Consider the following 16059-nt stretch of genomic DNA (forward strand, 5'->3'; position numbering starts at 1 on the left):
CTCCAACCCTGGCAACTTTAAGACTTGTGTACTTCAACTCCCAGAGTTCCTCAGCCAGCTGGCTGAGGAATTCTGGGAGTTGAAGTACACAAGTCTTAAAGTTGCCAAGGTTGGAGAGCCCTGATTTAGACCACCCTTTCCCCTAGCTTCATATGTTAGGCATTAAGTTAGGAAGTGTGGATTTATGTATTGTCTCCTTTGGTAGTAATGCTGTTTAGTTCTCCTCCCAGCAAGACCTTTCATACTCACTAAAGATGAACACAAGATGACGTTATGTAAATTGAGCTAGAGCCACAATTATGTACTTGAGCTAGAATACAAATTCATAAATCACAGTATTGTTTATGACATAGTCTTGTACATTTTATCATTTCTCTCCTGATAGAGAATCACGAGGGTGTTGCATTTCTTTTTCTCAGATAATGGTCAAGTGATATAGATGGCTGGTGGATTTAATTTTTGAAATGAATTGAAATATGCTGGTGGACTGTATGAACTCTTTCCATTTTTATCATATTTTAGTTTTCCTCTTTTTATTTCTACACCCATTTATTTCTTCCAGAAACCTGTGGATAGACCCTGACGTATTTAAACCACAGAGATTTTTGATTGAAAATGGTGAACTCAACAAGAACTTGGTTGAAAAAGTTCTGATCTTTGGAATGGGGCTCCGAAAATGTTTGGGAGAAGAAGTAGCCCGTAATGAGATCTTTGTTATCCTCACTACTATCTTACAGCAGCTGAGATTGGAGAAACTACCTGAAGAACAGCTAGATATAACACCAGTATATGGACTTTCTATGACACCTAAGCCCTATAGAATGTGTGTGTCACAGCGGGTTTGACTTGAAGAAGAGTATGAAGCAGCAGCAGCTTTCTTTCATCACGAAATAATTGTCTGAAATAATGTAATGCAAAGCTGGTGTTTCCAAGTTATATATTTTTTCAAATGTGTTGGATGCCAACTTCCATCTCTCTAATAGAAATAAGTGTCCAGTATGTCTGAAGGAAATCAACTTCAAAAAGACTCCTCAGCTTAACAACCACAATTGAGCCCAAAATGTCTTTTGCTAAGTGAGACATTTGTTAAGTGAGTCCCCCCCACATTTTGCAACCTTTCTCAACGCATTTGTTAAGTGAAACATTACAGTTGTTAAGTTCAGTCTGGCGGTCCTGTTGACTTTGCTTGTCAGAAAGTTGCACAAGGTGATCACGTGACCCCCCAAGACACTGCAACCGATAGAAATATGAGTTGGTTGCCAAGCATCTGAATTGTGATCATGTGGTCCTAGGCAGTGGTGGGATTCAAATAATTTAACAACCAGTTCTCTGCCCTAAAGACCAGCTGGGTGGTTGTGGCCAGGGTGGTCATGGCAAGGGGATGTGACAGGCACCACTTGGCCTCCTGCACTCCCCTGGGAGCAAAACAGGCTGTGAGGAGGATGCACTGCCCCTCACCCCCCAGTTTGGGCTTAGTAGGCCTCCCTGAAGCCTACTGGGAGCAAAAACAGGCTGTGAGGGGTGTGTGCACTGCCCCATTTAGTAGGCTTCCTTGCACTTACCTGGGAACCAAAATGTAGTGCGTGTGGACTCCTGAAAGGGGTGGTAGGGGAGGGGCCAGCCAGCAATTTAACTACCGATTCGCCTGAACCTGCCGAACCGGCTGAATCCCACCACTGATCCTAGGGATATTGCAGTGATCATGTGAAAAACGTTCATAAGTCACTTTTTCAGGGCTATTGTAACTTTGAATGGTCACTAAACGAACTATTGTAAGTCGAGGACTACCTGTATCAAGCAATTTGTGGGCTAACTGCAATAAGTGGATCTTTTGCATGTTTTATAATGGCCTATCTCCCTTGCAAATCAAAATGAACTCCAGTGTAACTCTTGCAAGGCAGGGCATAATATAGTTTTAAGAATACGTCTGTCTAAAAGACGTATTCTTAAAACTATAGTAGGTTAAAGTAGGTTATGGTCTACGTCTAGTAGACCATAACCTACTACTAGATAAAGTAGAAAAATGTGGGTTAGACAGCACCACCACCAGATGGATTCGTAACTGGCTGATCAACCGCACTCAATGTGTAGTCCTCAATGGAACTACATCCACATGGAGGGAAGTACGCAGTGGAGTACCCCAACGCTCTGTTTTAGGCCCAGTACTCTTCAACATCTTCATCAATGACTTGGACGAGGGGATAGATGGGGAACTCGTCAAATTTGCAGATGACACCAAGCTGGCAGGAATAGCCAACACTCCAGAAGATAGGCTCAAGTTACAGAAAGATCTTGACAGACTTGAACATTGAGTGCCATCTAACAAAATGAAATTCAACAGTGAAAAAAGTAAGGTTCTACATTTAGGCCAAAAAAACAAAATGCACCGGTACCTTATATGTGGTACCTTGCTCAATAATAAGATCCCTGTGAGAGGGATCTTGGAGTCCTAGTGGATAATCGTTTAGATCTGAGCCAGCAGTGTGCAGCAGCTGCTAAAAAAGCCAACGCAGTTCTGGGCTGCATAAAAAGAGGGATAGAATCAAGATCACGTGAAGTGTTAGTACCACTTTATAATGCCTTGGTAAGGCCACACTTGGAATACTGCATTCAACTCAAAAAGATGTTGAGACTCTAGAAAGAGTGCAGAGAAGAGCAACAAAGATGATTAGGGGACTGGAGGCTAAAACATATGAAGAACGGTTGCAGGAACTGGGTATGTCTAGTTTAATAAAAAGAAGGACTAGGGGAGACATGATAGCTGTGTTCCAATATCTCAGGGGCTGCCACAAAGAAGAGGGAGTCGGGCTGTTCTCCAAAGCACCTGAGGGTAGAACAAGAAGCAATGGGTGGAAACTGATCAAAGAAAGAAGCAACTTAGAACTAAGGAGAAATTTCCTGACAGTTAGAACAATTAATAAGTGGAACGACTTGCCTGCAGAAGTTGTGAATGCTCCAACACTGGAAATTTTTAAGAAAATGTTGGATAACCATCTGACTGAGATGGTGTAGGGTTTCCTGCCTGGACAGGGGGTTGGACTAGAAGGCCTCCAAGGTCCCTTCCAACTCTGTTGTTATGTTATGTTAAAACAATTAAGTGAAGGGGATTTCCATGTAGCAGATCTGCAGAATAGCCCTATGTACATTAACCTGAAAGTTCATCAAATCTAATGAACTTTATTTCCCAGTCATTGTGTCATACGTTTGCGCCTGAGATCTGTCAAGGAGATGAACACTAAAAGACATAATCCTACAAAGTCTTAACAAGAAACAAAATGTAAACTTAAAAGCTAGATGTTTTCTTAGTTTGCTGGTCTTATGCTGACGAAAAAGAGAACCTGACAAAATGGCCAATTTCATTGCTGGTCATTTAGAATCAGGTCTAAAGCCTTTAGTTAAACATTACCTTAAAGAATCAGCAGGAATTAAATTGGCCATTTTATCAGGTTCTCCTTTGCTTCAGCATAAAGTAACATTTGCTAGAAAAAAAATTGAAAGTTGGTAGGAAAGTTGACAAATGAAGGATCTCCCCAATGGGAAAATAAAGCTGCAATGGCTTAAAAGTAGTTTGAACTTTGCTTTGGATATTCATTAACTCAGTTTCCAGTGATGTTGCAGAGCTGGGATCACAGGTCCAAAAGTTTCCAAACTGAAACAATTGAAGTGTCCATAGTCATGGATTGATGAATTGGCCAATCTTGCTTTCAAGTTTCTTATTATTCCTCATGCCATTTTCAAATCAGATTTTTTTAAATCGTAGGTTTGCATGAAAATACATTTTTGGCATACTTTCCTAATGCAAATTTTAAGTATATTTAGACACATGTGCTACTTTTTTTCTTCATTTATGCATTTAGTGTATTATTTGTTCAAAGCTTTACATTTTGGAGTGGTCACTTTTTAAAACAGCACTGCCAAATCTAGAGCACTGTGTATATAAAAGTAAAGTTCTGTTCCAGCTAACCGATTGCTCTGAGCAGTACGAAATAAGTAAAATATAAAGCAAACAAACTGAAGTGGGTAAGCATACAAACATTTTCCAGAGCGAAAGCCAATTTGAAGATGAGGAATGATTCACGGTTGTTAGCAACCCAGATTGAATCCAGATCAAATAAAAAATCCCAGATTTTGGAGAAGGGACGAATGAGTCAAACCAATTTAACCGTAAAGTGGTGGATAATGATTGCTCCTGGGATATATGAGATTTATGTAGGATATACAGAACTGCAGAGACACAGGAAGACTAAATTCCAATGGAAGTATGCAGTCAGCGACTTTGGAAAAATCTTGAGATAGTTTGAAGATAGCCCTCAAGTTATTATTGATATCTATTTCCATCCATTGTATGCATAAATGCCACTGGTAGAATACAGCTACAAAAGAAAAGAAAAATAAAATGTATGGATACAAACAATATTCACTGCCACCACCAGCATCCAAGATTGTGCACAGGGAAATGGTGTGGACCACCAACAAAAAACGAAGACTAAAGGGAAAAATTATTGTAGAAAAACATCACTTTATTTGAGGGTATTCATTTATCCATTTATCGTTTCAGTATTTTCTCCCTATAATACTTGCATCTTCTCTTATGGATTTTCTATGGGTTTAGCCTTCTGTTCTCCTATTATAGGTGACTACAGATTTACCTACAGCAAGTTCCTCTTCAATATGTATCTTATTCAACGGGCTTCTTATGATCTCTGTATCATAATCCTGCAATTTTTCACAAACTAATTTTCTCCTGTTCCTCCCTCCCAGTCTTCTTTTTTTACAGGCAGCCTTGAATTATTCACAACAACATGAATTATCAGGGCTTAACCATCTCCCAGCTGAGGAGTGCAGAGAAACTAAGGTCCTCTTTACCTTAACTTGAGTTCTAGCTTGAGTCCAGACTTGGCTGCTTGGGTTGATGTCTGGCATTTTCTAGACTTTTTAACCAGATACTGGTAGCTTTTGACTTGAAACACTGCAGGGATTTTAGTGCCTTTTAGGACAGTTGTGTTGTAACTGAAGCTACTTCTTTCCCATGTTGTTTCCAGCTGTTTCTTAAGCCACCATTCTGGATTCCAATGGTTGATAAAGGGTTGGGCTCATGCTCAATCTGGACCTTGGCCTCCACAAGATTTGGTTGGGTTTCCCCCCATGTTTCTTACCCTTCCAATCCATGCAGAGAAGGTCAGCATCACTGGTTGACTTCTTCAGTGTACCATATCTGATTTTTCCTTTTAGGCCTTGTTCCGTTCTCAGTAGTTCTCATGACTTTCTGTTGCTTTCCCAGATGTTTGCACACATGGAGACCTTCAGCTTTCCCCTTCCCATATGTTCTCCTTGGCACTACAAAGACCTTTCATGTTTCTATCATTGCTCTGATAATTATTGTAAAGCCAGAGGCATCAGCTTGTTCTTTCACTCTACATTCCTCTTTAGGCCCATGGAAACTTTGTAGCAAGGAACAACTGTTGTGTCTCGTCCAATCTCACCTCAGCCGGGGTCTTCTTATCTGCTTCCGAACACGGAGGAATGTTCTAGTATGCCTCCCGGTCCCAGCCCTGGCTCCATGCCCAGACAGGCTGAAGAAGAAGAAATACCTCCAGGCCCCAGCCCTGGCTCCATGCCCAGACAGGCCGAGGAAGAAGAAGCGCCCCCAGCCCCCAGTCCTGGCTCCATGCCCAGGCAAACGGAGCAACTAGACCCCTCCCCCTCCTCCACAGCATGTGAACCTGAGGGAGGTCAATTGCCAACAGCTGCAGACTGGAGTGACCCTCGCATCAGAAGACTTGATAGGCGGAGGCAACAGAAGGAAGGGAGGGGCAGGCCTGGATAAGTGCTGAGTCATGGAGCCACACCCCATGGCCTATATAAAGGATCTGCTTTCTGGCATTCTCTGAGTCAGGCAAAGTCTAAACATATCTTGCTGAGGTCACTTGCTGGTCTCCTGCCTGCCTTGAGGACTTTGCTAGGACTTTGGCAGAGCTGCAGAGGCACACCTGATTCGGATTTCCCTGACCCGGCCGTCAGCGGAGGAGTGGGACACGACAACAACTAGCTTCATAGAAAAAAAGCAGCAATGCTCTTATTTTTCAAAGCTTTAAAAAGTGTGTGTGTGAGAGCGAACACTATCGCATGGGGTGGGAAAGCAAGGGGACATTGACAAAAACTGAAAGGTGCCCAGTAGGAGATGTTTTGAGTGAATTATGAGTTTCTAAGCGTGAGAATTGACTATTGATTTAATGGACTATTGCTGGTTCAATTTCAAAATTGTCAAAAGTGAAGTGAAAGTGAAAGTAAAAAGTAAAGTGTGTTATTATTTGGCTGACTATGAACTGTTTTAAGTAATTGATGTAGAGATATATATTCATGTTAAATTAAATGTAAAATAAAACAAGGACATTCATTAATTTTTCTTGTCATTTATTTATTTATTTATTTATTTATTTATTATTTACATTTGTATACCGCCCTTCTCCCGAAGGACTCAGGGCGGTTCACAGCCGAATAAAAATACAATACTATAAATACAGATTAAAAATACAATTAAAAAACTTATTAAAATTGGCCAGAATTAAAATTTGGAACTAAAAACCCATTAAAACCCATTAAAACACATTAAAACACTACCCCAGTCCAGCGCAGATGAATAAATAGGTTTTAAGCTCGCGGCGAAAGGTTCGGAGGTCCGGAAGTTGACGAAGTCCTGGGGAGTTCGTTCCAGAGGCGGAGCCCCACAGAGAAGGCCCTTCCCTGGGTGTCGCCAGACGACACTGTCGCGCCGATGGCACCCTGAGGAGCCCCTCTGTGAGAGCGCACGGTCGGTGAGAGGTATTCGGTAGCAGCAGGCGGTCCCGTAAGTATCCCGGCCCTATGCCATGGAGCGCTTTAAAGACATTCACCAACACCTTGAAGCGCACCGGAAGGCCACAGGTAGCCAGTGCAGCCGGCGCAGGATAGGTGTCACTGGGAGCCACGAGGCTCCTCAATCACCCGCGCTGCATTCTGGACTAACTGTAGCCTCCGGATGCCCCTCAAGGGAGCCCCATGTAGAGAGCATTGCAGTAGTCCAGACGAGACGTCACAAGGGCGTGAGTGACTGTGCACAAGGCATCCCGGTCTAGAAAGGCGCACTGGCGCACCAGGCGAACCTGGTGGAAAGCTCTCCTGGAGACGGCCGTCAAGTGGTCTTCAAAGACAGCCGCTCATCCAGGAGAACGCCCAAATTGCGCATTCTCTGAGTCAGGCAAAGTCTAAACATATCTTGCTGAAGTCACTTGCTGGTCTCCTGCCTGCCTTGAGGACTTTGCTAGGACTTTGGCAGAGCTGCAGAGGCACACCTGATTCGGATTTCCCTGACCCGGCCGTCAGCGGAGGAGTGGGACACGACAACAACTAGCTTCATAGAAAAAAAGCAGCAATGCTCTTATTTTTCAAAGCTTTAAAAAGTGTGTGTGTGAGAGCGAACACTATCGCATGGGGTGGGAAAGCAAGGGGACATTGACAAAAACTGAAAGGTGCCCAGTAGGAGATGTTTTGAGTGAATTATGAGTTTCTAAGCGTGAGAATTGACTATTGATTTAATGGACTATTGCTGGTTCAATTTCAAAATTGTCAAAAGTGAAGTGAAAGTGAAAGTAAAAAGTAAAGTGTTATTATTTGGCTGACTATGAACTGTTTTAAGTAATTGATGTAGAGATATATATTCATGTTAAATTAAATGTAAAATAAAACAAGGACATTCATTAATTTTTCTTGTCATTTAATTGATCATTGGGCATTCTAAAGTTTATTATATTTGTTCATGTCAAGGCAAGACAATCATTCAACTGATTACATGCTATCTAGAGTTGCTATGAGTTGGGAGGCCTATAAATTTTATTTAAAGCAAGCAAATAGATAAATAAATACATTCATATAGATTATGAAGCCTGCCCCAACAAATCAGACTTAAACACAGTATAAAATGTTTTATAATTTAAAATGTAGTTTGCAGAATTTTCACAAGCAACTGTCATGGAAACCATCTTTTTAAATTTACTTTTTTTGCGATAGGTTGCATACAGATTTTATTATTTATTTACTTATTAATCAAATTTATATAGCTGGCCATCTCATCAGGGAGAGGCATGTATCTTGGTTAATTTGTCCATAGCTGGAAATCCATAGCTGATTTCATCCATGAAAAAAATAAAAGAATAGAAATGATTAAATCATATACTTAGAAACAAATAATCTGATGTTTGCCACAAAATAGTACAAAATACAATTCAGAATACAAAAAGATTAACTTTCATTGTTATGAATCTTTCAGGAGTAACAAAGAAGGCTAATCCATCTTCACAATTCTTCCTCATGTTTATCTTGATAGAGTAAGCTCATCCTGAAAAAGTCTTGTGGATGCTTTTTTTCCATTTCCCTTGTTTCTTTCTTTTTTTTACTTTATACAGAAGAGGCTTGATTTTGGAGAAGGAGCTTTTCTTTGAAGTTGATGTAATCATCAACTTCCAAATCTTTTCTTTTGTTTCTTCTAAGTTTATTATGCAGGGCTGAGAAAGGGATATATATATATTTTAAAAACCTATTCCAAACAAACCCAAAAACATTGCACGGCATATATAAGTCCAATTACAGGTAATCCTCAATTTACGACCACAATCAAGCCCAAAATTTATGTTGCTAAGTGAGAAATTTGTTAAGAGAGTTTTGCTCCATTTTACAATTGTTTTCTTGCCACATTTGTTAAAAGTCAATCAATTTTGAATGCAGTTGTTACATTAATAACCCGGTTGTTAAGTGAATCTGGCTTCCCCATTGAGTTTGCTTGTCAGAAGGTCGTAAAAAGGGATCACATGACCCAGGAACACGGCAACTGTCATAAATGTGAATCAATTGTCAAGCATTTGCATGTAAATCACATGACCATGAGGATGCTGTAACGGTCATAAGTCACCGTTGGTACACAACTGGAACAGTCTTGGAAAGCTGCTTTAGTGAGCCATAGACAGATATTGTGCTTGGGCTCCAAAAAAAACCTGCAGTCCTTGTTTAGTGACCATGATTAATACTAGAAACTTAGTTGTTAAGTGAAGTGGCTGCTAAGTGAAACCATGACTGTGCTTATGATCTTATTTCAGCTTTCTTTTTTGCATTACAGATCTGTGAAGGTGAGAATTAGTCATAAAATTACTTTTTCATCGTTGTCATATCTATGAATGGTCACTAAATGAGGCAGTCACTAAACAAGGACTACTTGCAATAACTAGAATACATTTTAACTATCAATGTGTAAACAAACTGATGGTGAAGACTGTGAATCAGGACTGTGAAGTAGAAACATAGGTACAAAGTTGTACAAGAACAACTTGAAAACAGAATGCATACAGAGACTTCCCTAATGCTGGATTCATTCAAGTTTAATTCTAGTCACCATGAGAAATAGATAGCATTTTAGAGTATCTGGTATATCGCTGCTTTTAATGAACATCTGTATTCTTCAGTTTCTTCCCTCCATGTGAGAGCATTGCAGTAGTCAGGCGAGGCGTCACAAGGCGTGGTGACTGTGCACAAGGCATCCCGGTCTAGAAAGGGCGCAATTGGCGCGCAGGCGAACCTGGTGGAAAGCTCTCCTGGAGACGGCCGTCAAGTGGTCTTCAAAAGACAGCCGCTCATCCAGGAGAACGCCCAAATTGCGCACCCTCTCCATCGGGCCAATGACTCGCTCCGACAGTCAGCCGCGGACTCAGCTGACTGTACCGGGATGCCGGCATCCACAGCCACTCCGTCTTGGAGGATTGAGCTTGAGCCTGTTCCTCCCCATCCAGACCCGTCGGCCTCCAGACACCGGGACAGCACTTGACGGCTTCATTGGGGTGGCCCGGTGTGGAAAAGTACAGCTGGGTGTCATCAGCGACAGCTGGTACCTCACACCGAAGCCACTGATGATCTCACCCAGCGGCTTCATATAGATGTTGAACAGAAGGGCGAGAATCGACCCCGCGGCACCCCACAAGTGAGGCGCGCGGGGTGACCTCTGCCCGTCAACACCGTCTGCGACGGTCGGAGAGATAGGAGGAGAACCACCGATAAACGGTGCCTCCCACTCCCAATCCCCCAACCGGCGCAGCAGGATACCATGGTCGATGGTATCAAAAGCCGCTGAGAGGTCTAATAGGACCAGGGCAGAGGAGTAACCCCTATCCTGGCCCTCCAGAGATCATCCACCAACGCGACCAAAGCCGCCTCAGTGCTGTAACCGGCCGGAAGCCGGACTGAACGGGTCCAGATAGACAGTTTCCTCCAGGTGAAGGGGAACTGATATGCCACCATATTTCTACAACCTTCGCCGCGCGGCGGGTTGGAGACTGGGCGATAATTACCTAAAACAGCCGGGTCCAGGAAGGCTTCTTGAGGAGGGCCTCACCACCGCCTCTTTCAAGGCGGCCGGAAAGACTCCTCCAACAAGGAAGCACTGTAATCCCTGGAGCCAGCCTCGTGTCACCTCCTGAGTGGCCAGCACCAGCCAGGAGGGGCACGGGTCCAGTAAACATGTGGTGGCATTCAATCTACCCAGCAACCTGTCCATGTCCTCGGGAGTCACAGGGTAAAACTCATCCCATACAACATCACCAAGACCGCCCTCAGACGTCTCGTCCGAATCGCTGCAATCTCGGTCCAGACCGTCCTTCAGCTGAACGATTTTATCGTATTGATAACCGTTAAACTCCTCCGCACGTCCCTGTAGCGGGTCATCCCGCCCCCTGGTGAAGGAGGGAGCGGGTCACTGAACAGGGCAGCTGGGCGGTTATCTGCCGGCGCAATGAGGGAGGAGGCGAGCAACGCCTCGCATCCCCTCAGTGCCACTAGGTAGGTCCTGGTATAGGATCTAACTAGTGTCCGATCAGCCTCTGAACGGCTGGACCTCCAGGAACTCTCTAGGCGTCTTCTCCGGCGTTTCATCCCCCTCAGCTCCTCGGAGAACCAAGGAGCCGGTTGGGATCTGCGCCGGGTCAGAGGCCGCAAAGGCCTGACACGGTCTAAAGCCCCGCCGCAGCCCGCTCCCAGGCTGCAGCCAGTTCCTCTGCCGTGCCGTGAGCCAGATCCTCAGGAAGTGGCCCAAGCTCCGTCCGAACCTCTCTGGGTCCATCAGGCGCCTGGGACGGTACCAACGTAATGGTTCCGTCTCCCTGCGGTGTTGGGTAGCGGTCAGAAAGTCCAGGCGAAGGAGAGTGATCTGACCATGACAAAGGTTCAATGACTATTTCCTTTAAGTCCAGATCTCTCGACCACTGACCAGAGACAAAAATCAGGTCCAGTGTGCCACCCCCGATGTGAGTGGGGCCATCCACTACTTGAGTCAGGTCCAAGGCCGTCATGCAGGCCAAGAACTCCCGAGCTACCGTCGATGACGAGCCGCCTGATGGCAGGTTAAAGTCCTCCATGCCTAAAAGTCTGGGGGTCTCCACCGCCACCCGGCAAGCACCTCTAGGAGCGCGGGAAGGGCGGCTGTCACGCAGCAAGGAGCCAGGTGCGGGCCCAGCAAGCCCATCTGACATCTATGACCCCACCTCACAAAGAGGGATTCACACCCGGATATCTGAGGTACAGTGGTCTCCCTCGGCTCTAAACTCTCTTTAATCACAACCGCCACCCCTCCACCCCTACCCTGGGCCCTCGGCTGATGGAATGCACGGGAACCCGTGGGCACATCTCAACCAGGGCACACCCCTTCATTGCCCAACCAGGTCTCCGTAACGCCTATAATATCCGGCACCCCCTTGATTTAGATCATGTATTAGGGGGGCCTTATTGGCCCCGGACCGTGCGTTGCATACCATCAGACGGAGGCCCAGGTCCTGAGGGTCCTGACCATCGGGGGAACGGGTAAAGTTAGGGGGATCGGGGCACGCGATCGCCTGCATACATCGAGCAGCGTGACCCCTATATCGATCGATCCCCCTTCCGCCATATCTGCCCCTCCCACTTACCGTGCCAATAGACTCACCCTCACACAAAGGAACACCCTCCCCCCCCATAACCTCCGAACCCATTTGATAATCGCCACGAGCATGCGCTGGAACTGGTTTCCCTCCCGACGGGCTACCCCCATCACCCGCCCTACCCCTCCCACCCCTTAAAAATGCCCTGTCTAAAAACCCCCAAAGGCTCTTTCTTCTCGCATGCCACCTCTGTGGGTCCCAAGACCCGTCATTGAGGCCGGCCCTTGGTAGCGATACGGGCCATTCCTGCGAGGCGGGGGCACCTCGCAGGCGCAAGAGTTCACGTGCAGTGTAGCGCATAGGAAAGTGCGAATCGGCGAGGGATGCTAAGGTGGTAAAATCCCAAAGTAATAGAAATGGTGAGTCTTCTAGCGGGAGTCCAGTTGGTCAAAGGACAGATGGAGCAGGAACCGGATAGCGATAACAGAACAGGAACAGACAGGCCGACAGTCTCCATAGCATGCCTATGGGAAGCAGTTCTACAGATCTTAATCAGGTAGACGTGGCTAGCGGTCAGCCCAAGTCCCGAGACCAGTCCAAGCTAGTCCAATCCAGTCCAATCCACTCCATCCCGCTGATGGAAATGCATGACCGCCCAGTTTAGATGACCCATGGTCCGGGATAGGGATAGAGGGGAGCGGAAATAAAATGGAGCAAGCCAGGCCATAAGGCCACAAAGGAAAATACGATGGAGCAAGCCAGGCCACCAAGGGCCATTCGATGACACATGATGGAAAGCTGCGACCAAACAGGCCACAAGAGGGGACAAACCTCAGCCATGGTTCCGCCTCCTCCCACCGAGGCATTACCACACCCATCCTCGGTGGGGCTGCCTAATACAGGCGCCGTTGGACAGGCACCCGCGGTCCACACAGCCCGCGGGCCCAACCAGCACCGATGGAACTGGCGCCGATGGAACTGGCGCCCGAAGGAGCCGGCAAGCCCACCGACAGGCAAAAGCGGGCGGGATTCGCGCCAGCGAAACCAGGCGAATCCACCGAAGCCGTGAGCCAGGCGGAATCACCGGCGATCTCACGCCGCTGAAATTCGGCCAAGATCGCCGGGTCGCCGCTGGACCGCTGGGCAGGGCTCCGCTGGGCAGGGCTCGCCGCTGGACCGCTGGACCGCTGGGCAGGGCTCCGCTGGGCAGGGCTCCGCTGGGCAGGGCTCCGCTGGGCAGGGCTCCGCTGGGCAGGGCTCGCCGCTGGGCCGCTGGGCAGAGCTCCGTTGGGCAGAGCTCCGTGCAGCTGGGCAGGGCTCCGCTGGGCAGGGCTCCGCTGGGCAGGGCTCCGCTGGGCAGGGCTCCGCTGGGCAAGGCAGGGCCAGAACCGAGGCCGAGGCCGGCGCCTGCAACAAACAGCAGGCCTCCCTCGCCTCCCTCGCATCTCCGCTTCCTCCAAAATGGCCGCCCCCTTCCGGACCGCCACTCCGTCCCTCGGCCCGTTCTCGGCTGTCGCATGACCGAGAGGCCACAAACCTCTCCAGCGGCAGCCAGACCGATCGAACCACACGCCGAGGGACCGGAGCAGCCTGGTAAGTCAGCCCAAAGCCTCCATTTCAAGGAAAAGCCGCCATCGCCGATTCGGGCTCCTCTAGGTCGCTACCATTCTTGCGCATGCGCAGAGCCGGTACTTTAATTGATCATTGGGCATTCTAAAGTTTATTATATTTGTTCATGTCAAGGCAAGACAATCATTCAACTGATTACATGCTATCTAGAGTTGCTATGAGTTGGGAGGCCTATAAATTTTATTTAAAGCAAGCAAATAGATAAATAAATACATTCATATAGATTATGAAGCCTGCCCCAACAAATCAGACTTAAACACAGTATAAAATGTTTTATAATTTAAAATGTAGTTTGCAGAATTTTCACAAGCAACTGTCATGGAAACCATCTTTTTAAATTTACTTTTTTTGCGATAGGTTGCATACAGATTTTATTATTTATTTACCTATTAATCAAATTTATATAGCTGGCCATCTCATCAGGGAGAGGCATGTATCTTGGTTAATTTGTCCATAGCTGGAAATCCACAGCTGATTTCATCCATGAAAAAAATAAAAGAATAGAAATGATTAAATCATATACTTAGAAACAAATAATCTGATGTTTGCCACAAAATAGTACAAAATACAATTCAGAATACAAAAAGATTAACCTTCATTGTTACGAATCTTTCAGGAGTAACGGAGAAGGCTAATCCATCTTCACAATTCTTCCTCATGTTTATCTTGATAGAGTAAGCTCATCCTGAAAAAGTCTTGTGGATGCTTTTTTTCCATTTCCCTTGTTTCTTTCTTTTTTTTACTTTATACAGAAGAGGCTTGATTTTGGAGAAGGAACTTCTCTTTGAAGTTGATGTAATCATCAACTTCCAAATATTTTCTTTTGTTTCTTCTAAGTTTATTATGCAGGGCTGAGAAAGGGATATATATATATTTTAAAAACCTATTCCAAACAAACCCAAAAACATTGCACGGCATATATAAGTCCAATTACAGGTAATCCTCAATTTACGACCACAATCAAGCCCAAAATTTATGTTGCTAAGTGAGAAATTTGTTAAGAGAGTTTTGCTCCATTTTACAATTGTTTTCTTGCCACATTTGTTAAAAGTCAATCAGTTTTGAATGCAGCTGTTACATTAATAACCCGGTTGTTAAGTGAATCTGGCTTCCCCATTGAGTTTGCTTGTCAGAAGGTCGTAAAAAGGGATCACATGACCCAGGAACACGGCAACTGTCATAAATGTGAATCAGTTGTCAAGCATTTGCATGTAAATCACATGACCATGAGGATGCTGTAACGGTCATAAGTCACCGTTGGTACACAACTGGAACAGTCTTGGAAAGCTGCTTTAGTGAGCCATAGACAGATATTGTGCTTGGGCTCCAAAAAAAACCTGCAGTCCTTGTTTAGTGACCATGATTAATACTAGAAACTTAGTTGTTAAGTGAAGTGGCTGCTAAGTGAAACCATGACTGTGCTTATGATCTTATTTCAGCTTTCTTTTTTGCATTACAGATCTGTGAAGGTGAGAATTAGTCATAAAATTACTTTTTCATCATTGTCATATCTATGAATGGTCACTAAATGAGGCAGTCACTAAACAAGGACTACTTGCAATAACTAGAATACATTTTAACTATCAATGTGTAAACAAACTGATGGTGAAGACTGTGAATCAGGACTATGAAGTAGAAACATAGGTACAAAGTTGTACAAGAACAACTTGAAAACAGAATGCATACAGAGACTTCCCTAATGCTGGATTCATTCAAGTCTAATTCTAGTCACCATGAGAAATAGATAGCATTTTAGAGTATCTGGTATATCGCTGCTTTTAATGAACATCTGTATTCTTCAGTTTCTTCCCTCCATTTGCATTGCAATGGAAATTTTTACAACAGTCTTATCTAGGCATGTGTGTGTCTCTGTGTGGAGTATATGACAATTTTATGGTCTCCACGATGTTTTCCAACATATATGATATGATTTCCGAGACAACATGAGCAGAAAAACAAATAACCTGCACTAAGCCTATAGAAGTAGTAGAAGTAATAAATTGCAGCAACCTGTCACATTGATCAAAAGTTTGGAAAAATTGGGCCTACATGGTAGGATGGAGGCTTACCTCATTGGCATGCCTCCTACAATCTCTACCCTTTCATAAAATGTGACTCCCATTTTTGCTCCCGAAGGAGACTTTAAAAAATAAGGTAAGGTAAGGTAAGATAACTTTATTATCATTTTTTTACAGCAAGCACACTGGCCCACATTAAAAATGAAATTCTGTTGCCTGCTCGCAAGAGAAAGTGTGTATCTACCCAAACACATACATAACACACATATACACATGCTACATACATATATTTCTGCATCATACATATAAAGCAGTGGGGAAAGGAGAACACTTAAAAAGCCCTGGCATGTATGCCCACATGGGGTGTGGGCCTAAGATTACCGTATATACTCGAATATAAGCCGATCCGAGTATAAGCCGAGGTCCCCAATTTTACCCCAAAAACTGGGGTAAACTGGGGACTCAGTATATGGGTGAAATGA

At 44.9% G+C, this 16059-nt stretch overlaps 1 protein-coding gene across 2 annotated transcripts in view; it reads left to right on the forward strand.

Annotated features, from left to right (window-relative positions):
- LOC131191569 (cytochrome P450 1A1-like) overlaps positions 1–1550 on the forward strand; it is a 79125-nt gene extending 77575 nt beyond the window's left edge. For both annotated transcript variants that reach the window (XM_058169833.1, XM_058169834.1), the window contains one exon: positions 563–1550. In XM_058169833.1, the coding sequence (XP_058025816.1) occupies positions 563–845 (283 nt within the window). In that variant the 3' untranslated portion in view covers positions 846–1550. The remainder of the gene's footprint in view (positions 1–562) is intronic.
- The last annotated feature ends 14509 nt before the right edge of the window (positions 1551–16059 follow it).

This window comes from Ahaetulla prasina, chromosome 2 (assembly GCF_028640845.1).
Source record: "Ahaetulla prasina isolate Xishuangbanna chromosome 2, ASM2864084v1, whole genome shotgun sequence".
NCBI lineage: Eukaryota > Metazoa > Chordata > Lepidosauria > Squamata > Colubridae > Ahaetulla > Ahaetulla prasina.